Source organism: Sarcophilus harrisii, chromosome 5 (genome assembly GCF_902635505.1).
Source record: "Sarcophilus harrisii chromosome 5, mSarHar1.11, whole genome shotgun sequence".
NCBI classification, from domain to species: Eukaryota; Metazoa; Chordata; class Mammalia; order Dasyuromorphia; family Dasyuridae; genus Sarcophilus; species Sarcophilus harrisii.
In genome coordinates this window covers 219,800,708-219,826,208 of record NC_045430.1, presented here as the reverse complement: position 1 = coordinate 219,826,208, position 25,501 = coordinate 219,800,708, and the positions used below count along the sequence as shown (strand labels likewise).

The following is a 25,501-nucleotide window of genomic DNA, read 5'->3' as shown; positions in this document are numbered from 1 at the left end:
CTGTAGTGTTCAAGCCACTGTCCTATCCGGTCATCCCATTTGTTTACTGTTGACATTTATATATTGTTTTAAGATTTTCAAAGTGCTTCACAGTATTGCTTCATCTTTTTTGAACTGAGTGAAGCTTACAACCAGATTTAATAATTTTGTATTTCTGGGGAGGTAAGCCCCTGAAATCTTAAAAGAAGCCATGAAGACCTTCATGAACAGATCAAGCTTGAAGCTTTATTTCCTCCAATATTTTTTAACATTTTTATTTAAAATTTTGAGTTCCAAATTCTATTCTTCCCGCTATCTTTACTCTTCCCTGAGATTGTAAGCAATCAGATAAAGATTATATTCAAAGAATATTCAGAGTGCCACAAGTTTAGCTGCTTATCCCTAGTGAGATGATTTTGTGTAAATCACTTACCTTTCTGGGCCTCTGTTGTATGATGTAAAGTGAGTACATTGGAAAGATCAATAATTGTTGATATGAATACTGAATTTTATATTTGTACGTAGCAGTTTTCTTATGTGTAATTATGTAAAATATTTCCATAGTAGTCGTTTTGTACAAGAAGATTCTAATAAAATGAAATATAGTGAAAAATAGCATGCTTTAGTTTGTATCAATCAATATCAGTTATTTTTCTGGAGGCAGATAGTATGCTTCACCATCAATCCTTTGGATTGTCTTGGTCATTGCATTACTGAGATAGTTGTCATTCACAATTCTTCGTCCTACACCATTACTGTTACTGTATTTGTTTCCCTGGTTCGATTCACTTAACTATCAGTTCATGTAAAGTCTTTCCAGCTTGGCTGAAATCATCCTGAGGATCTTTTCTTATAGCACAATAATGTTCCATCACAGTCATATACTGCAACTTGTTTAGCTATTTCTCAATGGATGAGCATCTCTTTGATTTCCTATTCTTAGCCACCACCCAAAAAAAAAAAAAAAAAAAAAAAAAAAAAAAAGAAACTTGAGTTCTTCAATAAAGTAAGTCATTCAGTCTGACATGCTTAATCCCTGATGATACAGGGAGGTGAAAAATGTTGGCTGGCGGGAGACACCCTGGATTGATAGCATGGCTTGCCATTGAAGGTACTGGTTAATGATTTACCATCATAACTTCTAATTAAATTTTAAGGCAGTTTAATAATGCTAACAAGAAATGATGGATGCGTAGCTTGCTGTGCAAAGGACTGGGGCAGATTGGTCGCTTCTGTGTTTATTGTTTTAGGAGTATAATCAGTCTAGCTTTCTGTATATGGTAACATCTGTATCTAGAGAAGAATGTGGCTTCTTAAGCCATGGTATGGTGGAAGAGAACACAAAAGACAGAAGGCAGAAGACCTGGGTTTGAGTTTTGGCTGCTAGTTAATACTTCCGAGATTTTGTCCGCATTGCTTTCTCTCTCAGAGTCTTCCTCATCTATAAGGAGAAAAGTTTGGCCAGATGATTTCTAAGGGCCTTTGGACTTGAGATCCTATGATTCTAATAGATTAATAAATATTTTTGGGCTGCTTAGGCCTTATTTGGGATCAAAACTGAACAAATAAAATGTATTTCCCTCTGATAAAAGAATATGGGTATAATTTAACTTTGCTTATATCAGGTCTGTTCAGGAGCCAAAAAAGCCAGATATACAATTATTCTTTTCCTCTATAATGTGAAATCAGTTACAAGAATTGAGATCGGTTCTGGAACTTAATGAAGATATGTTTTACCTTCTCTTTTTCTCTGTTTCCCCATCGGTTTCCATTATCACAGAGGGTGACAGTATAGAGAATTAGTTTGAGTCAATGGAAGGTTATGAATTTGATTGTACATGGGAACAGTCACAATTCTTCAACTCTTTAGCAATCCTATGAGTTAAATTGAAGCTGTGGAATGGGTTGGAAATTTGTGTTCTGGGATCTGATTGTCAGAAGCTAATATCCATTTTTCAGCCCAACCCAGGGAGTTGAGTTAAACCTTCGTCCAGTCTTGTCCCCTCGTCCCCCACGGGAGGGAGGCTGCAGTGTGACCGGGTCCACCGCTCACTGTCTAGGAGGCCTGTCAGGCTGGAAATGGGCTTTGAGCAGGACATTTGTCCTCTTCTTCTTGTCTGTTTCTGGCCTCCAGTACCGATGGCAGCCATCGGTACTGAGTCTGGGCTTCCTCTTGAGGGAGATGCATTGCTTCCTTCTCCTCCTCTGGGTGTAATCTTGGCACCTTGGCATGCTGCCCACTGTGAGATGGGAGAAAAGTGAAAAGGAGCGGTGGGCACAGCAGCTGCAGCCACTGATGCTGAGAGACCAGATTGCAGCCTTCATGTCTGGGGCAGAAATCCGGCTTTCTGGCCAAATGAAAGAACTGAAAATCCCCAGGGTTTAAGTTAAACCAGAGGATGAGTTATATAGCCAGATGAATTTATGATGAAAAATGAGCTGCATTTAATGTTTACATTTTATATGGGGAGGGTGTAGCTATTTTAATGCTAGCTCTCCTTTTCTTTGGGATCAAGAGGAAGAGGAGGAGGAGGAGGAATACAAGGACTCAGTTTTAGGTTACCAACACCCAGGCAATGGAAGATGGGGTAGAATGAACTTGAAATTTTCAGGTCTCAGCTCCCCACTCACTCCCGGGGAGTGTGACTTTAGACAGGCACACAGTCACAGTATCTAGCTCACTGCCTAGTTCCTCTTGAATATTCAATAAACAGTTGGGCTTAGATGGATATCTTATCTAAGCCTTCTGTTAAAGGGGACATCATGACTTTGTGAGGTAGTTCTGCCTGTGGGGATTTGCTTCAGTTGATTTTGTTTTAGCATAGTATTATGATGCTGAAGTCTTGTGTTTGTCATCAGAAATTCCCACTCAGATGTTCAGGGTTCAAAAATTCAAAGAATATTCAAAGGGTTCTGTGAATTTAGCTGCTTATTCCTAGCAATATGGCTTTGTGTAAAGCACTTATCTTTCTGGGCCTCTGTTGTTTGATGTAAATAGGCTGGATAGATCATAACTGTTGATAAGAATACTGAGTTTTATATTTGTACATAGAGGTTTTCTTATTGTCTTCCTCATTATGCTATGAACTCGTTAGGGAATTCTTTTACCTTGTCCTTCATGCCTGAAATGTTCTCCTGTCTCCATTCTGATCACTGACCCCTGGTCCTTTAAGGACCAATTAAAATCCCATTCAAGTATATGGATTTTCAAGAAGGACCAGCCCCTCCAGTGTAAAGGCTTGCCAAGACCCTCTCAGGGAAGCTCATTCGCCCTTGATGGCTCCCTGTGACTCCAGGAAGCTGAGACTGCAGCAGCCATGCCCCAGTGCTCTGGTTGGCAGATGGACTAAGCTGGATTGGGGATCGCCAGCGGGTTACACGGGTGCTGTCCCAAGCACGTGAAGACTTTGCTGGCAGAATGCACAGATGAGAACGGTTTGTTCCCATGCCCATGAAGGCAGCTGAAGCAAATCCTGTGGAACACTTAGAGCTCAGGCAGAGGCTGCATCCTGGCCCAGACTTGGGTCTTGCCACTGGTCTTCGGCGACTCTGGAAGAGACTATGAGGTGGATGCCTGGGTTTCAACCTTCTTCACTTAAGTCCGTTTCACAAATCACAGATAATCCCTGTGATAGCACCAGTCCTCTTCGAAAATGAAGGATGAAAACAACAGAATCTTAGCTCCTACAGGAGCCTCCCCCAGTCCCTCTTCATGCCAGTGCCTTCCCCTGTTAGTTATTTCCTGTTTGTTCTCTCTATTGGTGACTTTGTATATATTTGTCTGCATTTTATCTCCCCCATTAGATTGTAAGCTCTTTGAGGACAGGGACTGCCTTTTTGTCTCTTTTTGTATCCCTAGCACTTAGCACAGTGCACAACATACTGTGGGACACACATAAGTGTATGATACACACACATATACATAAATAAATACATAGGCGTGTATAAATGTATGTGTGTAAGGGCAGAATTAAATTGAACTTCTCTGCATCCCCAGAGTGTAGCAGCAGCTTTGGCACGTAGTGGGCACTTGTTCTTTCTCTGTGCATTCTCTCATAATCCTCACTTCACAGTTGAGGAGAAGTGCTTCTTGCCCATCTTCACCCAGGCAGGTAGCTCAGACTGAGGCCCTGAAAAATCTTAGCTTAAAAAGGCCAAGGTCTCCCACTGCATCCAGGGCACCCTCTCCAGGCCTCCTCATCTGTACCTGGCCACTGGCCCCCGGTGGCTCTGGGGGAGAGTGAGGCAGGTGACCTGGCCCAACCTCTCTCACCTGCAGATCAGGACATCAGCCTTTGATATTGTGGGCCTCTGAGAAGGAAGGACAAACATCCACCTAGGTAAAGTGGGGACACTCACAGCGCCACCCCCAGGGTTGGTGTGAGTCTCAGGTGAGAGGTTTGTAAAAGGCTTCCTCTACAGTGTGCCAGATGCATGGTAGACACTGTACAAATGTGTGCTGTTGTTACTATTAGGGCAGCCAGGTGACCAGGGGATAGAATTCAGGGGGCTAGACTCTGGAAGAGTTGAATTCACATTCAACCTTAGGCACTTTCTAGCTATGTGACTCTGAGCTAGTCACTTACTCTTTCTGCCTCGGTTTCCTCATCTGTAAAATGATCTAGAGAAAAAAAATGGCAAATAATTACAGCCGCTCTGCACAAAGAGCAAAGACAACAGAGAGTCAGATACAAACTAAAACAACTGGACAACAACCATCATTGTTATTCCTACTTTGGAGTTATATCTTCTCAGAGCAATGCTTTTTCTCCTGTGTCAAACCAACCAACCCCTCTCTCTAGAACAGTGCTATATCCCCCCAAAGAGGAAAAAGTGGTATTTGGGATGAATATAAGAATGGCTAAAGAATTTCCTTTTTTTTTTTTTTTTTTTTTTTTTTTTTTTTTGCAGTGTCTCCATTTCATTGCTAAGACCAAAAATAGTCATTTTAATGAAAAACATAAAAAACCCTCTTTCATTACTATAAATTCTTGACTTGGATAAGTATTAGCTTGTCATCACCTGGGAAAATTCAATCTATTTTTATATGACCTTTTTCTTCAAAGAAAATGGGAATGTAGAGTAACTTAAAAAGAATGTCTGATTTAGGAAAATAGATGGTGCAGAGAAGAATGGTGGGAGAACATTTTTCAGTAATCTCTTTAAAAAAAACACAAGAATTGTTTTTATGCACATTTGGCTCTACTGTTTTATCACTTAACAACCACTTCTACTACATGCTTGACCCTTGGTTTACTTGAAAAACCAAATGTGCAGCTGAGTAACTATGGATCAGAACTTTTATTATAGTTGGCTGCATAGTCACAACAGATCGTTATGCCAGTTGAAGGTGTGGATTTGAACTTTTAACCATAATCAATTAGCACTTAATTTTTCCGAATGTTTCTTTTAAAGCTTTCATTTATTCTAAATTGTGCTCAGTGAATATTAGTGAAAAAGTGTTTATTGAGTGCTTCTTCTGTGCTGGGTGCTATGCCAAGTGGTGGAGATTCAGGGGATACAAATCCAGGCAGAAAAGACACTCGGCCCTTGCCTGTGACCTCTTCCACGGCTCACTCTACTTGCCCTTCGGTGGTGTTGTTGACCTTATTGCTTGTCCTTAAAGGAAATGTCCTCCTAATTCCTCTGTTTGTCCTCTTTATTCATTTGTATGTTTTTGAAACAGAGACAGAGACACAGAGACAGATGGACAGACAGACAGATACATACAGAGACAGACACACAGAGAGACAGACGGACAGACAGATACCTACAGAGAGAGACAGAGACAGAGACACGAGAGATAGAGACACACAGAGACAGACACACACAGAGAGACAGGCAGAGACACAGACAGAAACACACAGAGAGACAAAGACACAGAGACACAATGAGAGAAACAGAGAAGAGAGATAGAGACCCAGAGATAGGGGCTGGGGGGAATCCTTGCTCTGAACAGAGCTTGCGTTCTTTATGAGGGGAGATGAGCAGTCAGACGACAGGCATTCATCATGTGCACAGAAAAAGAAATACAAAGCCGTTTTCCAAAGGGATGTTCTGAGGTTTTCATAAGATAGCGCTTGATCAGAAATCTGAAGAAGCCGGGGTTTCTGTGAAGCTGAGGTGAGGAAGAAAGTCCGTGTTGTTCCCAGCATAGAAAGAAAGGAGGAAACAGTGTTTACAGGGAAGGCCAATTTGGCAGTAATTTAGTGTGAGGTGAGAGAGCAGTGTCTAAGGAGGCTGGAAAGCAAGCCTTGAGCCGGATTCTGCAGGGCTTTAATGGCCCAGCGAGTTTGTGCTTTATACTAGAAGCAAGAGTGGGTCATCTTGAGCAGGGGAGTGACAAGGTCAAGGCTGTGCTGTAGGAAGAAGCCCTCAGTTCTTGTGTGGAGAATGAAGGGGAGGGAGACCCTATAAAGGAAGCTCTGGCAGCAGTCCAGTGAGAGGTGATAAGGGACTAAGTGGTGGTGGCTGGAGAGTGCAAAGGATTCAGTGGATGAGAACTTCTTGTTGTTTTCAAACTCATTACAGGTAAAGAAACTGAGGCAGACAGAGTTAAGTGACTTGTCCGGGGCCACACAGCTAGTAAGTGTCTGAGGCCAGATTTGAACTGAGGAAGAAGAGTTTTCCTGACTCCAAGCCTGCTAAGCTGTCCACTGTGCTAGCTACACACACAGTCTTCAATTGCACAAGGAGGGATATTGGGGGGAAATATTATGGAGTTAGAGTCAGAAGTGCCTATTATAAAGCAGACGTTGTAAATAATGCTCATTGGGCATGTTCTGCTAGACTCCAGTGCCTAAATTTTAAATCCTATTCATCACATTATGAAAAGATTTTCTGCTATTGTAGAAGCAGCCAGCTCCTGGGCCCAGTACACTACTTTTGCTCATGGTAGGTGCTTAATAAACATTGACCTTATGGGATTGGATCGCTGACTTAGGTATAAGATTTCTTTTCAAAATTAATTTAGGAGGGTTTAGGGGACTTAAAATTCTATAGCAATTTAATTTGCAAAATGTTTTTGCATATGTTGTTTTATTTCATTATCTCAACAATCACGGGAGATGGGCAGAGGATTTTTAGACTGATCTTTACAAAGGAGGAAGCTTGAGTCCCTTGCCGGTGAAGTACTCAGTTTTTCTTATCCTTTACTCCGGACTACAGTTAAGATAAAGGATATAAGACAAGGAGATAAAATTTGGTTTGAGAAGAAATGAGACGTTCTGTAGACATTCTGCCTGCCTTTAATCTTAAAGAATAAAGCCTTGCTGGCTTTGTAGGCAGACATTGGATGAGGGAAGGGGGCATGTCTATACCAAGCATGCCAGGCCTGGGCTCAGGGAGCGAGGTTATCCGTGGCCTGAATCTGATTCTGATTGTCTGGGTGACCATGGGCAAGTCACTTACTACTCTGAACTTTGGTTTTCTTGTCCAGGAGGCAGTTATGATTGTGAATCTCAAGTAAGAGAGCATCCATATAAAATGCCTTAGTTAAAAAGAATTTGTAAATGCCAATTATTTAAGTGATAGCTCCTGTTTTCTGGCATGCTGGGAAAGAATGGAGCTACCCAGAAGAATTTTCCCATGATTTTACTTCATTCCCTCCCCCCTTCATTCTCCCCCACGCCCCTCAAGCTCATTAAAATTGTTGTCTGGCAAGAAAACAATGCTTGGTGAAGTCTTGGCTGATTTGGAGAAATAAAAATAAACTGTAAATAAAGCTTTTGGGGGTGGAATTGTAAAACATCTCACATAAGTTAATTAAGATCATTGCAAACAGACTGTGCCTGCTTCATTTTGGCAAATTATGTTCGAATAAACAAAATATCAACATCCCAGCTTCTCTCCCTTCCCCCCCACCCTGTTGTCACATGATAGTTTTCTCTCTAAATTTGTAAATCTGGTCAAATTGTGATTCTGGCTGCCTGATTTGTATCTCCCTAATTCTGCATCTTTCCTCTTCTGGTCTCAGGCGGGTTGGGTAAGCAGCTAGGACAAGGAACAGTAGGGATTTGATTTATTTCCTAATGTCATTTGAAAAAAGAAATGTTTAAAGATCTTTTCAGTATATTACACCACTTCAATTTTTGGTTTGTTTTTAGAAAGTCTATGTTGATTTTAGATGATGTATTGAAGACTGTGCAAGCTAAATCTTGGCACATTTTTATTTATAATTCAAATTTACATCTTTAAGTTTTCATTTTATTTGATAGATATATTGATTAAGGTTTTCAGCTTTTTGCTGAATTAGGTTCATGGTCCAGTCCATTCATATTTCACTGTCAGAATAATAGCAGGGATTTTGGTTCCTATTACTGAGAGAGATGTTTTAACTATTAATTTATATGTCTAGAAATAACCCGCTGGGAGAATTCCTAACAGCAACCAATACCTACCCAGTTGGCACTCTTTAGTCTGTTAGTTTGTCTAGGAAGTGAAATGAGAGTCAGGATTTCATTTGATATTAAATGTAGAAGACTCCTAGATTGTTGTTCATCCTTCATTCTTGAAGGGACCAATGACATCAGGAGAATGATGTCTTGACTTGCAAGTGAATTTGATTGGAATGAGGCAGGACTGTGCAGAATCACCAGCCTCCCTTTTCCAGAGCTTTCAGAGTCTAGTGCAAAGACATAGGTCAAGACAACTGGTGATGGCCCCAGATGCAGTGGGAAATGGTGGTCTTTTTAAGCTGAGGGCCATAGGACACTCAGCAAGTCATCTCAGCTGCAGTTTGTTCTACCACAAAATGGGAATAAATAAAAGCATCTACTTGACAGTGAGGATTCAGTGAGATAATGTCTATAAAGTGCTTTACAAACCTGTTTGCAAATTAGTTAATATAATTACTAAATTAATGAGTGTGATTAATTCATTAATGTTTGATCTGAAAGGCAGTGGGGATCTTGATAGGTCGACCTTGGGATTATGGTGGAGAGAAGGGTTTTAATCTTAGCCACTGACTGGCTGTGTGACCCTGGGCGATAGCTTGGCCACACAGGGCCTTTGTTCCCTCATCCATAGAATGAGGGGATTGATGGGATGTCTTCTGTGTGATTTCATGGGATGAAATCATTCCCGGTGTGAATGACTCTCTTCAGCGATGTTGAATCTGAGAGATCAGATATCTCATTCAGAGTCATAGAGCAAGTGTCTATGAAAAGCCGAATTTGAACTCGGGTCTTTATGATTCCACATTGACCCTGCTATTCATTAGCTTCTATAACTAGGAAATTCTGTGGTTTTCCATGACTTTTTTTTTTTTGTTTTTTGTTATTTTGTTTTATTACTTTTTTGAGGCAGTAGAGCCACTTGCAAGTAGAATGAATTTTCTCAGGGAGTAATAGCTTCCCCATCCTGGGAGAGCTTTAAGCAGAGGCCGATGACCACTTTCTTAGTTGTATTTTACAACTATGTAAGTACAAAATAATGCATTAAATGGAAAAAAAAGTAAGATACTTTATAAAGGGGTAACAAGGGATAAAAGTAACCATTTTGACCTTGAAAAGGGGATGGAGTTTAAGGAAGGCTTTCTGGATGAGAGGAGGATTGTAAATTAGGAGTAAGAATTCAGGAAGCAAATGCAGGGTAGGAGAGGAGGAGGAGTACATTTCAGATACAGGAAGCAATATTGGCAAAAAAAAAATGAATAAGATGAAATTTAAGAGGAAGAGATGTAAAGCATGTTTAAGTTTAAAAATATTAATTTTACTGAGTATAAGATTAAGGAGGCAAAACTAGAAACAGCTTGAAAATAGATCCTAGGATTTCAGTGGACTTCGACACTGTGGTTATACTGGGGTATCTCTGTGTCTAGATTAAGGGCAGTGGTAGACCTTTATGCCTCTGGATTCAGTCTCAGACATACTCCATCTGGGCAAGAAGAGAGTAGCAAGCATGATGGGAAGCATGAGATTATGCCATGGAAGAGTTGAGTTGACACTTGAGCGTGGGAGAAGCATGATGACCACCACAAGTAGACTGGGCTGCCTTCAGAGCTGATATCTTCTAAGGGAACTTGGGAAGTATTCTCAAGGAAAGGACATCTCTGAGTCTTGACCACTTGTCAAGATTGCCATACAGTTACTAGTTAAACTAACTGGTCACTGAGATCCTAACTCTGAGATAATTTGATTTTGTGTAATTAATAAATAAATTTTAACCTTAAACAGTGCCCTGCTGAAAGTCAAATCTTGTTATTATGGACTTAAGATTTTTCTCTTCATACTCTACCATTTTTTAATATAATTTATTTTTCTTCACTTTTTTCTGCAATAATCAATGAAAAGCATTTTTAAGCTCTTTATTGCCACTTAATAAAAATATTTTAAAGTCCCAGACAATGACATGTTTATTTCAAGAAATAATTATTTTAGCTAAAATACCATGTCCAGGTTTTGATATTTATTTCTTCCATTTGTCCCCTCTAATTCCTTGCCTCAGCCCAAGAACACTTGGAAAAATATTAACTGTATACACTTTTCTAGATCTGGCAGTATATGGGATGCTTTCTGCCTTCTCTTGCTTAATATAACAACAAGAAGAAGGTCGATTTTTTTCTCTTATTTTCTTTCATTAGTTTGGAAAGATTTATTAGAGCCAGATTGAGGAGAGTTTTAAATTCCAGACTGAGGAACTTGTCTTTTATCCTGGTGGTCCTACAGAACCATTTTAAGCTGAAGAAATTATTTGGGTAGACTTGATCTTTATGAAAATAATTTCGGTAGCTAGCTTTGTAAAGAATGCATTAGCCAGGGAAAAGGAAGGGGAAAAAAGAAATACAAAGTTGTTAAAATAGGTCTATGATAGGTAATAAATACCTATAATAAAATAAATAAATAGGTAATTTTTGCTTAGACAGTGATAGCAAAAGATAAAGGTCAAACCTCTGACATGTGGCAAGAATATTGAAAATATTTGTCATTTTCAATTCTTTTAAATTCTTCACTCCAAACATTGTAAATGACATCAAAGTTTTCAATCTGCGTGGCAAAATAGTACCCTCAAACAAAATAGGGAACTTAGAAGGTGGTGATTAAATACAGGGGGTTGTAGGGATGATGACTGACCTCCATTTGGGACATATACATTTCTTCTGTGCAAGTAGAGATATTTGTTAGGCATTTGGAGATAGTGAGGACATTGGGAATAAATATACAGATTTGGGGATCATTTACATAGAAGTGATAAATGAGCAGTAATAAATATGATCACCAAGAGAATGTAGGGAAAGAAGAAGGCCTAGAGAACCTAGAAGAGAGTCTTGTAGTAAAGAGGCAAGGGAGAAAGATGAAACAGCAGAGATGATATTGGTCACTAGTTAGGAGGAGAGCCAAGAAAAGACAAGAGTGGATATATAGAAGGAGAAGGTTATGGGGAATGGGAATGTTGCTGAAATGCCAGTGAAGATGCTAAGAACTGAGAAAAGGATTGAAATTAGCAATTAATAGATTTTTGGGAACTGTCCACTTCCTCTGACAAGTGATCCCACTATAGATAATACCTTCAAAGAAGTCAGACAAAAACAAAGCTCCATTATATACCAGAATATTCATAGCAGCATTCTGTGGTAACAAAGAACTGGAACAAAGTGATAGATTATTGATCTTAGAATGGCTGGAGAGGCCATGGCATGTGAATGGATTGGAATTTTAATGAAGAAATGTTAATTTAATGTAAGAAATGTTAAAATATGAGGAATTTAGAGGGAAAATGGAAGATTGCATGAACTGACACAGAATAATAGAAGTAGAAACAAGGAAACTATATATTGTAACAGCAAAATGTAAATTAAAAGATCCCTCAAGACTCAATTTGAAATCAGTGAAGGTCCTAGAGTAGATGTAATGAAGCATACTTGATCTTCTGGTTGTAGAGTTGAGGACAAGATACTTTGTATGTGTATGTGTGTGTATGTACGTATTTATATGTGTGCATGTGTATGTATATATATATGTATATATGTTAATATATACATATATAGAGAGAGAGAAAGAGAGAAACAGAGACAGTCTGTCAGATTTGGTCAAATAGTATTTCTTTGGATTCTCACAACCACCCTGTGCTATAATTATCTCCATTTTATAGATCATTGAAAAAAATTAAATGTCTCATCCAAGTTACATGAGACAGGATTTGAACTTAGGTCTTTCCAAATCTGAGTCCAGTACTACTTTATCTCCAGTATTTTACTTCATCTCAGAATTTGCATATAGGTTAGTCTTCCTCATTTCCTTCCTCTTCCTGGATCTGATTTTTGATTTTTCATACTTAAGAATTTCTGTACACACAGATATTCCTACTTTATAGCTTTTCAAGTGTTGCCCTTTATGTTTAATATTTCTTGCCTCAACTCTTCTTTAATATCTTCCTTTGTCAATTCCTTCCTAAGGTTTTCACTTTTTTCATGAAACCTTTCCTATTTAAATTATGTTATAGACTCCATTTTGACTTCTTCTGCCTGTTCATTCATATTAGAATCCCTTAGCTTGAAAACTATGTAGGAATTCTCCCTATATAATTCATTATCATCATTCTTCTCAAATATATCAGTATTCCTGAATGCCTTTATAGAGAGGTTTTAATGTAATTTCCATATAAATGAAACTCAAAAGTCCAGAAATATATACTGTGGGTAGAAATATGTGAAATTGCGTTTGTCAGTAGTAATGGTAGTTCTGTGTTTCATGCCTTCGTTTTAAAGTACAAGCATGCATAAGACAGGGATGATAATGTCTCTTTCATCCATTTTGCTAAGTCTTATCATAGTCAAATGTATTTACCTGATAAAATGTGTTACTAATGATTAAAAAATACTTTCTTCATTACAGAGCTAAGGATTAACATGGGTTCATAAAATTGTAATAAAAGCAGTTATATATGCTTTGAAGTTTGGTGTGATACTAGATAAGTCACTTATCCTTTCTCAGATTATAGTTTCCACATCTGTAAAATGGAGATAATAGCATGTATGTACATCCAGGGGTTGTGGTAAGGATCAAATGAGATAATCAATGTAAAATATTTAGTAATTACAATGCCTAGCACCTAGGGGGTCTTTTAACTTGCTGACAACCCTGTGAGGTAGGTGCCACAGAGAGCATCCCTGTTTTCCAGATGGGAACACTGAAGATCACAGAAGATGCCCATCATTCCATAGCTAATTTGAAATCAAAATTTTCCTGACCACAGAATCTAGAGCTTTGTCTCCTATGTCACAGAGTTTCTTTGATGACCTTTTTGATTTGATGAACCATCATTAAAGATGACCATCAATATTACTTGTTTGCATTTGGGATAAATTATGTCAGTTTTATAACTCTTTCCTCATTATTCTAATTTTCCAACTTGGGCCTGATCTTTTTAGAAAACAAAACTGATTACAACTATTTTGCCTCCTTCATGTTTTCATTGTTCTTTTGGTTACTTGTTGGAACATTCTTTGATATTTGAAAGGATATTGATACTAGTTACTTGAAATGAGAACAGCTGCTTTGTGATTTCTGGGAATTATTTGGTCTCTTTAATAATTTTGGTAAGATTAAGCAAGTCAGATCCAGTCAGGTCACCAGAACTGATCTTTGTAAGAGACTCCATTGGAATTGTTGAACCCTTTACCCTTTGATCTTAACAAATCAAATGAACTCAAACTGTAACTTCCTGTTTAAAGGGAAATGAAGGGTTGTGTTTTCAAAACTTAAATAATTTTTCTTTCTATTTATGTTGGTAAATGAAAAAAAAAACCTAAAGTCATTTAGCTTTGCCATTTTCTTATCTTCTCAGGTATACCTTGAAAGACTTTTAACTTACGCAGAGATAGATATCTGTCCCGCAAATTGGAAGAGGATTGTACTTGGAGCAATTTTATTAGCATCCAAAGTTTGGGATGACCAGGCTGTCTGGAACGTGGATTATTGCCAGATCCTGAAAGACATCACAGTAGAAGATATGTGAGTTAATATCATTAATTTGTCACATAGAACTAATAAAAATTCTGAGATAATACTTGCTAATAGTATTAATAATAATAAGTAGCATTTCTACAATGCTTTGAAGTTTTATTAAACACTTAACTATGTGTTAACCCCTAGTTCTATAAGTGTTTTAATTATCTCCATTGGGCAAATGATAAAACTGAATGTGAAAGAGTTGTTAAGTGACTTAGTGAATAACAGATGAGTTACTAAAAAGCATTTGATGGAAGAAGTTTCCATAATAGGAGTTGCCTGATTTAAAAAAAAAAAAGATCATATGTCTGGATGCCCCCCAAAATCAGATTGAAAGTTTTGGAGATTTAGGTTTTATTAATGAAGCAGCTGCCTAGCTGTCTATTAGGAATAATGAAGAGAGTACTAGGTAATAGAGAGTTGGAGTTAGTGTGAAATCCATTCAGAGTCTGCCTCAGATAGTCACTAGCTGGTCACTTAATAGATGGGCAAGTCACTTAATAGCTCTCAGCCTCAATTTACTCATTTGTCAAATGAAGACAATAATATCCTGCCTACTTCACAGGTTTGTTGTGAAGATATGATTATAGTAAAGTGTTTATAATCTATGAAATGCTTGTTATTATATCATCATAATTATTATTACTATTAACCAGGGTTTTATGGAGTTAGATTATAACAAAGGCAGAAATTTTTGTAATAGTCTTTACTTTCTAAATAATTGAAAGAGCTAATTCCAATTTCTAAATAAAAATAAAACCACCAGAAAACTAGCCATTGATTGTTAGATTCTTTATGTTAGCATTAAGGTAGAAATCACAAATTTATTTTGGATCAATTAAAGACTCCAGCCTTTGATTGGCCAGCATTATTGTGTGTGACTACATTTCAGCATGACCAGCCCTGTGCCCAGTCCTTAACACTGCTCAAAAGTATAATGAATGCTTGGCCAAAATTCACTCTAAAATAGTAATATCAAATTTAGAATTCTAGATTATGTTTATTAATAATTTTTGGTTTTCCTTTAATTTATTGGATTCCCCTAGGGTTTATGAATCATGAGCTCCTTTTGCCCTACCCTAAACCTAAATAATAAGCCTTTTTTGCATTGAAATGAGAAATTTTTAGTTGATTTGAGCAACGTGGTTCACAAATATTTTTTGAAAGAATTAGAAAGATTAAAGTGGCTGGTGTGTATAAATACAGGTTGAATTTAGCATTTTAGCCAAGGAAAATTACTGAACCTTTTGACCTGAACTCTCTGTCCTTTGTGGAAAATGATGTTGACAAGACTGTCCCATCCATCATGTGTGAGCCAATGATCAGAGCATTAAAAATTCTTACAGAAGTTGATGGATGTCTCCAAATATCTCATGGGCAGAGGAAGGAAATAATAAATGTTTACATAGGCTTAACTTTTTTGTTCTACTTTTAAAAGGTCAAACTACAAAGTTAGGGTAGTAGAAGTCTAAATAATTTTTAATAGCTTGACCCTAGGATAAGGGTACTGTTTCTTCTCCGTGGGCTAAGTTTTTGTGAGTATGAGAAATAATTAGTAATAAAAGGGGCACCTTCTATTCCCTTTTGGGAATTGTGTGGCAATGTAGAACATTCTACATCTGGCCAACTCAGTAATGGGACTGAAGACTCACCTGAAAGTGGTTTGAAGTTGTAAATGAGTGTTCATGCAATCACTCAGACTGTTGATTTGGAAAATCACTCTTGTCTCTTGACCATGACTTTTTGGAGGGGGACGGCTGGATTTCTCTTTCCTGAGATGTGCCGTTGTACCATTCCTAGCTGTTTTACCATTACTTCTCTTTCTCCACCCACTTAACAGAGCTTTCTTTTTTTCCATTAAAAACACCACCGATTTCTGATCACTCTGGTTTAAAACCTGGGTATCTTTTCATCATACTCAATCTTTATCCTCACTACCATCCCCTCCCTGATAATCAGTCATTTGCTGAGTCTTTTCCATTCTTTCATCATGCTGTGTCTCACATCTTTTCCCTGCTTATACTAGTTTGGCCTCTTATTTCCCCCAGCTTGATTGTTAGAATAGCCTTCCTTCTCAGTCCACTCCCAACACAGTAGCCAAAATAATTTTCCCGAAGTATGTGTCTGAGCATGTCATTCTTCAGCTCATGAATTATCAGTGGCTCCCTTTTGCCTCTAAGATGAAATAAAAACTATCCAGCTTGGCCCATATAACTCTTGCCTATCTGGCCAGACTTTTTGGACATCCCTCTCCTTCCTACACACTGCATTCTAGCTAAACTTAGCATCCCCCTCCACTGGTCATTTCCCTGACTAGTGCACATATACTGTATATATCTTGTATAAATGTTGTCTCCCTGCCTTTGAATATAAACTCTTTGAATGCAGAAGTTGGATTTGTGCCATTGTTTTGAATTCCCTATGCTTAGCACAGTGCATGGTAAGCATTTGAGAGTCCTGGACTTAGTCAAGAAGACCTGAATTCAAATCCTGCCTCCAGACATTTGTTAGTGTTAATGCTATGTGATCCTGGGCAAATCACTTCCTCTCTCAGAGGAAATTTTTCAATTTCCTCATCCTTAAAGTGGAGGAAATAATACCATTTAACTCATGGGGTAGTTGTGGGAATTAAATGAGATATCATACATAAAGTACTTTTTGGAGGGAGGAGTTGGGATTAAAGAGATTTGTACAAGGTCATATAGTGAGTAAAATTCTGAAGCTAGTTTTGAACTCAGGGTTCTCCTGACTCCAGGGCCCAGGGCTCTATTCACTGGAGCACCTAGTTCTTTGTAAATCTTGAAACACTTTATGAATGCTAGCTATTATTTTTGACTAATATTTTCTCTAGCTCTCTAAAGTAACTGTTTGGTAGTTTGATTGTTAAGACATTAAATAAATAAATTTATAGATAGTTATATTTTTATTATGTTGACACAGCCTACCCATGAGCAATTAGCATTTCTCTTATTATTTATTTAGGTTTGATATTATTTTTATAAAGACTTCTTTGAAATTATATTCAAATACTTCCTTGTGTCCTGGTAAAAAGATTCCCAAATATTTTATATATTCAGTGGTTATTGTGAATGGAATTTCTCTGTTTCTTGATGGATTTTGTTATTCTTTCATTTGAAAAATGGGAATGTACAAGATTGAAAAGTTATATATCCTAGCCCTCTCCAAACCTAGTAGCCCTCTCCTCTGTCCCCACTTCCACTTCAGATTCAGGATTCTGTTTCTGGTACTTAAATTTCTGAAAGGGGAGTTTTTGTCTTCTGTTGCCTGACACTAAGTCTACACTTCTAGTTATTTCCAAACTGTGCTTCTACTTGTATGCCCTTTTGTCCTTCTAATTCTTCTCTATGTGGTCAGCCTCTCCTTGTTAAAATAACCTCCACAACGGTAGGGTTGTCTTTGGCTTTATTTGTCTTCCCACTGCTTTGTATCATTCCCAGCACATAGTAAACACTTAATAAATGCCTTTTCACTCAAGCATTCATGCAATCATTATATTAGCAAATCTTGGATTCGATTTTTCATGGAAAAGTGATGTGGGAAATTATTTATTGGGATATGATTCATACATAAGAACAAAATGTATTGATTTTTAAAAACAAGAAAAAGGAGAAAACGCTGTCCATGCAAAACTGTGTTCTAGACTGTGGGCAAATTTGCAAGATCAGCATTGAATTACAGGCTTATCTATAGCATTAAAAAAAATTAAAGCTCTTATTCAGCTTTTATCAAGAAACTTTTATGTACTCCCAGAGATTTTTGTATAGACCTGATTCAGAGCTATTAGTGATTTTTGATATTGCATCAGTGTTCAGAGAAGTGAAACTATTTTTCTGGTTCTCCTCCTCCTCAGTCCTACTTCCTTGGTCTCCTTTAGATCTCTTTCTGAGCATTCCTCCTTTCAAACCATCTTCCAATGAATCTCTGGCCAAATCTGGTATTCTCTAGAGTTTTCTTCTCAACCCTCTCTGTTCTTTCTCTAATCCCTCTTTCTTAGAGATAGTCTCTCCCATTCCTATTGCTTCAACTATCCCTTCAGTGACTCTCCAAGTCGGTATCTTTTGCCTTAACCTTTTTCTTGAATACCAGCCTGCTGGTATTTGACAAATGATGAAAATGGAAACCAGAGAAATTAAGAGCAAAACTGATATGGTACGATTTGAACCAGTCTCCCCCCATTCAGTGCTTGCAACAACATCCCCATATTCAAATCTAAAATCTACTTTCTGTTTTTCCCAGTTTCTGTTAACAACCCCACCAGATTAGAGACCTGATTGCCATCTTTGACTCCTCTTCCTCTGTTTGCCCAGGGCTGCCTGAGAGGTTTGGAGAGAAATGGGACAGAAAGAACTGTGGGAACCATGTTCCTTCCTTAAGCAGAGCCTCTGGGAAGATGGACCTTGTCTAAATTAAACTAAAAATAGACTCACTTAGGCTTGATTTGAGAACCTTGAAGAGTGGTCTTCCTGCATTTCTAGCAGAATAATTTTCAGCTCTCCTGATACTAAATAAAAAGGGGTATCCTCTTAAAATTTAGAAACTCTGTGGCGACATCTTCTGGCCATCACTGGGTTGACATCTGTCTCTCATTTCCTAATTCATGAATTCCTTAACACTTTGACCTCCTCAATTAAAAATGTTTTTCTTCTTACTTGCTGTTAAAGTCTCATCTTGGCTCAAAATATTTCATAAAATAAGTCTCTGATTAAAACCTATTAAAATTAGAAATGATTAGAGTAAAATAGATGACAGAAATATATATGAGTTAGTTGGTTAATAATTAAATCTGATAGCTTCAACATTATTATTGCTTTCTACAACTTTTTAAAAATATTGAATGTACAATATATCCTCCATTCAAGTCACTTCATTTACACAATTTGGTTTTGAGTTCACAAGATTTTGACACATTCTTTCAGCCTTCACCATAAATCCACACTTTTATCACATTGGATATTAACTATTGCCTTGATGAACAGTCTATTTTCCCAATTATAGTTTTAATTGTAACCCAAAGTTTTTCATTTAAGTTTAAATCAGGGGAGTTCATGGGCTCCTTTTGTGGGTCCTGCTGTCAGAAGTTCACTGTCTGTACTGAGTCAGACTGAGTAAGTGAAGCATTTGGTAATATTCTTGGTGCGATCATCCCATTGAATCGGGCTTCGGGCACTGACAGGATCTGTGGTTAAACTGCAGCTCAACCTTCCAAATTAAGCTACATTTCCCCCTCTTGGAGGATCCCGTTTCTCAGGCTTGCTTTCCCAAGGCATGCGAGTGACTGTTCATCTGAACCCCACAGCTAAGTGTGCCCTAATGCTCTGCCTTTGTTTTTCAGGAATGAGTTGGAGCGACAGTTTCTTGAATTGCTACAGTTTAACATCAACGTTCCTTCCAGTGTTTACGCCAAGTATTATTTTGATCTTCGTTCTCTAGCAGAAGCAAATAATCTCAGCTTTCCCTTGGAGCCCCTCAGCAAGGAAAGAGCTCACAAACTTGAGGTGAGATGCTAAAGAACAAAAGATCACAATGCACTGTTAGAGCTGCATTCTGATCATTCGCTGTCAGCCCTGAATGTGGATGAAGGAGGAAGAAGAAAGTAGAGGTTGTTATCATATAAAATCAAAAGTAGGTAGGGGTATGGTATTAAACACAGAGTGCTCATGGTGCTTGAACAAAAGCCAGATTAGCAGCTTTGAGGTCCATGCATATTTAAAAAGCTCTCTGCCTAAGATTCTGATCATTTTCTCAATATCATTTTTCATTTAACGTAAATATTTCATTTGTTTGCCTCCTGGGATTCTCCATGTTCCATGGAGTGGAAGTGGAGGGACCACTCATGGGTTCCATCTTACACGTGGTCATCAAGGAAACTTTGACCAGCTCCTTTGCTGATTCAGGATGGTTCATCCTGCCTTAGGCCACCTGGTGTCCTCCCAGTCCTAGAAGGCTTGTCATCTTGAAGCCATACTTCATGCAGATGCTTGATTGACTTTTAGCCCTGCTATACCTTAGAACCCCCCAGCTCATGCCCAGCTAATGTTGGAAACCACAGAATTATAGAATCTTAGAGAGGTGAAAGTGAAAACTCAGTGGGCGTCCAGTGTAACCTGTATCTGAAAAAGAAAACTAATTAGGGCATACTTAAAAAGTGAAGTGATCATTCAGCCTCTGCTTAAAGATCTACAACAAGGGAGAGCCGTAGTTCTCCATGGAAGCCATTCTGTTTTGTAAAAAGGACTCAGCAGAGTCCCTGGCATATAACAGGTGTTTACTATATGCTTATTCCTTTATTAAGCTCCTAGTATGTAATTAAAGAGATAGACACAAAATAAAGAGTTTGTGCTTTCAAAGCATTTACATTTTGCTGAGAAAAATCCCAGAGAACTACAAGGTATTTCAAAAGGTATCTAAGCCAATCTTTCTCATTTTTAAAGATGAGGAAACTGAAGTTCAGATAAAAGGCAAGTTAGTTACTTTAGTTGGTTGAAGAAGCAGGATCATAACCCAGAACTTCTGATCTCCTTTCAGTGTTTTTTTCCTTTGCATTGTGATGTGTTAGGAAAGTAAAAATGAAAACTTAAATTAAAAAATCATGTGTTAATTATTGAATTAGTAATCTGGTGAAATTGGGGAAGAAGAGGATAGAAAGGGGGGGAGGAGAGAAGGAAAGAACATTAGGAAGGGAAGTAACCTTGCTAAATAAATATCAAGGAGGTGTGAAGGCCATTTTGCATATGTATATTGGGACTTTCATGATCCTATATTCTAGTGTTTTTCAGATAAACTTTGGACTTGTTACACTGATCATTTACTTGAGTTTGAAAAGAAACCTATTTACGCAGTAACCTTTTCATTTGCCAGGGATCTTTTTCTAAGTAAAGAAAATTATACGAATATTTACAATATTTAATTACAGTTAATGCCAGTTTCCATAATAAGATGCTAAATGTGATTTGGAACCTTGCTGATTTTTGCTTATGTTATATATGTTTGTAGACAGAGAATAGATAGATAGATAGTATAGTCAGATTTTGTAGCTCTGTTTATCAGAGAGGCTCCCCAGAGATGAGAAGTGTTAGATAATCTCAAATGTTTTAATAAGAAAATTCAGAAATGACTTTGCTTTTAAAAAATGGCCAGTTGCATGCTCTTAAAGAAGGAACTAGTTTTATTTCACAATAGCTCAGAGATTGGTTGAACTAGTTTTATTTTATAATACCCAGAGATTGATTCTTGATATTGCCACCACATATGTATAAAGTTCTTTTCAAATGAAAGGCTTAAAACATGCTAACAAATTCTTTGAGAACTAAAAGGTCTAGCTAAACTTTGTACTGGACCTCAGTAGAGGTCCAGCAGCCTTGTGTTCTGGTCCTGGCTCTTCCAGAGATTTGCTATGACTTTGAGTAAAGTACTTAGAGCAAAAGTATAGGAAGTACCTTTCAATGAATAGCCAGATAGAAGTTACAGATACTCTGGAAGCTAAAAGTCCCTGGTGTTTGGGTCAGGCATCTATAGACTTGGTTTTTTCAGGACTTGCTTTGATTTATAGCAAATCATGTAGAGTCGGATGATTTCAGTTCAGATGCTGGAAGTACTTCTTACTGCCTTTATACATTTGGGAGCCTTCTCTGGAATCAGTCATTTGAGAATATCCCTGTTACCTGATCTGTAAAGTAGATTTAAGAGGAAATTCTTTTTTACCTCCAACTTGCAACTCTGCATTATTCATGTATTTCATTCATTCATTCTTCAAGCAAATATCCAGTTTTGTTCAAGGCCCTCTGCTTGATCCATTCCCTTAACTTGACCGTCACTATCCAATGGCCTTATTTCCTTGCTTCTTCTTCCTTATAAGAGCTTTCTCCTTATGAATTCCCCTCTGCCTTAAAGTGTTACAGAGGTATATATTGTCATCATGGTTGTAATTTTTATTATTGAAGATTCTTAGTAAATAGTTGTCAAATGGAATCAGATGGAATTCAGTGGGTTCACCTCTGACCTTCTCCCCCTCTCCTGGCTTGCAGGCCATTTCTCGTCTGTGTGAAGACAAGTACAAAGACTTGAGAAGATCTACAAGAAAGCGATCAGCCAGTGCGGACAATCTGGCTGCAATGAAGTGGTCTCCAGCCATCATCTCCTAACAGTGGCATGTAGGATATTCTTACAAAAATACTGTTTCCATCCCTCCGGTTTCTCATTTGGTTTGGGAAAACACAAAGACTCTGGGGCTTTTTTGATTATGTTTTTGTTTGGTTTTGTTTTTAATCCTTAGCTCTGACAAGCTGCCTTTACACTGCCTCCTCACCGTGCGGCACACACGCAGCAACTTTTCATTGGAAAGCTAAATCAGTATTTTGGAAATCCTGTCCCATGCCTTTTCCCACTAACCTTTGGCGAGGGAACGGAGGACTCTGATCCTGCAGGAAGAAACAGAGGAAAAGAAAAGTAGTGTAGAGGCAAGAAAGAAAGATATAAAAGACTTTGTCATCTTTTTGAGACATTGTGCTCATCAACTGATAAATACAAAACGAAAACAAAACAGGAGACAAACAAGTTTGGATGTGCACTAAGGAAAACGAATGGCATTGTTTTTACCTTAACCTGAAAATGCAGCTCAGTACATTCTGTCGGATTTTTTGCATTCCTTCTAGCTGCTTTTCAGAGTTTGGGGGACATGTTTTTTTTGTTCTTCTTCTTCTTCTTCTTTTTTTTTGGTCCTGCAGAGCAGAGAATACAGTCTGTATCTACCATAGCACAAACATCCAAATAAATAGTATTGGTTGTTCCTCAATGAACTATTCTCTGTCTTTTTAGCCATTATCCTTCAGAAGTGTTAAGTATCTCTTATGTTTCTAGATCCCTGAACTGTACCTTTAATTTTTTCCCCAACAAAAAAAAAGTTACTTTGATCATAATGCTGAACCAAAAGTATACAAAGTGATCCAACATTCCTGTGCTATTTCTTCTTAATTTTTTCCCCACAAAAAAATGGGAACTCACACAGAATGCTTGTGCCTTCCTATGTTCTTGAAGCAGTTTTGTTTTCTCTGACCTAAAGACACAGATGTCAAAACCCTCAGACTTTATGGGCCAAGAGGAAGCAATGTGCTGCAGAAATCTCTATTGGGTTGCGATTCTGATTCCCCTGTTCTCGCCTTTCCCCAAGCACTTAGGTCCTTGCTTGAATTCCCATCCAAGAGTGGTTTTTTTGTACAACCCACCTAGTTCATTCCTCCATCTCCATGTTGCAAGCAATATCCTCCTCGATTTTTATATGTTTACTTTAAATCAAAGTTAATTAAGTCTGTTTGTATAAAAAATTTTTTTAAAAATTAAAAAAAATGGGTGGGTGGGAAGAGGGTTTCACTGGGAAGATAATTAAAGAGATGAATGTTAACCTTTATTGAGGTATTTTTCACAGATTGAATTAAAAAAAAACAACAAACCCATCATCACCAACATAAACTGAACTTGTATTTTTCATTGTGGGTGCTCAGAGAAATTTAAACAAAATTCAAACTGTGAAGAAGGTTGATGTTTCATGAATTATGATTGTACCTTTTTCATTTCCTAATTATTCTTGTTTTTTTTTTTTATGAAAGCAGAATATTTTATTGTAATGTGAAGATTGAGAGAAAGCATGGTACATTAGATAGCCAGCTGAATCAGGAAGACCTGGATTCAAATGCTGACTCTTGACACCTAATAACTATAAAATCATGAGCAAGTTTCTCAATCCTTCTGTGCCTCAGGCAACCCTTTAATATTAAAAGTTATAGATGAATTACTGATCTGCATTCATGGAGGGAATTTTCACACTCTGGAGTTCCCTATGCCAATGAAATCACAAGTCTGAACCTATATACACAAAAACTTATCAAGGTTGGGGATGGGGGAGTGATAATTTTGAACTCAAGTCCATGAATATGATTCTGTGAAAGGTTTTTTCTTTTTATACTTTTCCTCTGGATCTGATGACAGAGGAGAGGGGTCCCTTCCCTTCCCCTGCCTTCTTTTTAAATTCAGTGATGTGGATGGCAGATTTTCTTCAGGGTTTTTTGTTTTTTTTTTTATATTTTTTTTTGGACTAATTGAAAATGGAAAAATTTTCCATTAGTTTTCTTTCCCACCTTAGTGCCCAAAGGTCATAGACCTATCCATGAATATATTTATTCACACCTCTCAGTGAAACATGTCTTTTAAACAAATGGCCTTCTAAGGGCCAAGGTACCAATTCCAGACTGAATATTCTCTATTTGCAGGCTCATGTGATTTATCACCTTTGTTACCTGATTGTTGGCTTAAAACAATACATCTTAATTCTTTGTGATAGATCATCTTAAAAAAAAAAGCCAAAAAAACCCTTTGAAAAACCCAAACCTTAAAATGAAATTTCTTCTTCCCTTGATTGTATCCATTCATTTGGGTTCCCCAACTAGCCTCTCTGTTCACATGCGGGTTCAATTTGGAACAGAAAAATGTAATAGAAAGTTTAAAAAAAAAAAAGTATTCCAAAAATCTATCTAGCTGAAAAAAAAAAAAGGGACATATTTTCTTAACTTCTGAAATTTTAATACCTCTCAAGAAAAATGAGTTCCTACCATAATGTCAATGGTTGTCGTCTTTTACCAAACCATTTCAAAAAAGTTCTGTTACCTTTCTAACAGAAATTGTAGTTTTATCCCTTTTATTTGAATGAGAGACATATAAACTTTGAATTATGTAAATATCTCGATGCATCTGCTATAATTTTGTGGAGTTTATTAAAACTACTTTAAAGATTGTATAGTCTATTTATTGTATGTATGTACATACAGTCTGATACTTAAAATTTAAAGTGGATTCCATAAAATTTGGCTCGGTCTTGTTTAGACTATTGAATATTGTTTTAGCCTTGTGCACTGGACTCTACCTCTGTATAGGAGAATTTTCCATCCTCTTTCATTAGTACTGATTCTGTGATTAACTTGGTTATGTTTCTTGCACTAAGGTTTTATTTTAAATCTGCTGTAAGTGTAGATTTTCTATTTTCAGTTTTGCCGTAGAAATCATTTGAATTGTAGGTGAATAGTTATTTTTGGTTTATTTTTTTCTACATGAAAATGAAAATTTGGGGTGTTTTTTCTTTCGATTTGTTCTGTTTGCCAAAAAAATAGTACAGTACCTATTGATAAATGGTAGTGACTGTAATCTGTTTGCAAGGTGATTTAATACCATACAATTAAAACAAATTACTATTTAGGAACATATCGTCTTAGTGTAGTTTTTCGGAGATCCTCCGGCTGGAGAATTTCATCATTGATGAATAAAGGGAAATTCTCTTACAGGGTAAATGTGGGAACAGAGTCCATTAACTGAAATTGTGACCATGACTCAAGCAGCAAATTTGTGAACTGATACTTTTAAAATATGAAAATCACCTGGGGGGAGTTAAGACTTTTTCTTGAGGAAGGGAAGATAAAGGGAAACAAAGAAGGGAGCTAGGTATTGAGACTTACTTCACATTAGTCCTTTATGGGTTTCATTCCCAGCAGCTTCATTGACTGTTAACC

General features: G+C 37.5%; 1 protein-coding gene across 9 annotated transcripts in view; it reads left to right on the top strand.

The window, feature by feature from the left end:
- The window catches only part of CCNY (cyclin Y), a 260,199-nt gene extending 235,010 nt beyond the window's left edge, over positions 1-25,189 (top strand). For 7 of the 9 annotated variants that reach the window (XM_031939652.1, XM_012551214.3, XM_031939655.1 and 4 more), the window contains 3 exons: positions 13,765-13,931; positions 19,282-19,444; positions 21,974-22,742. In XM_031939652.1, the coding sequence (XP_031795512.1) occupies positions 13,765-13,931; positions 19,282-19,444; positions 21,974-22,090 (447 nt within the window). In that variant the 3' untranslated portion in view covers positions 22,091-22,742. Of the gene's footprint in view, positions 1-13,764; positions 13,932-19,281; positions 19,445-21,973 lie in introns of all 9 variants that reach the window. The other 2 variants (XM_012551213.3, XM_012551212.3) reach the window with 2 other exon arrangements.
- Positions 25,190-25,501: the final 312 nt, after the last annotated feature.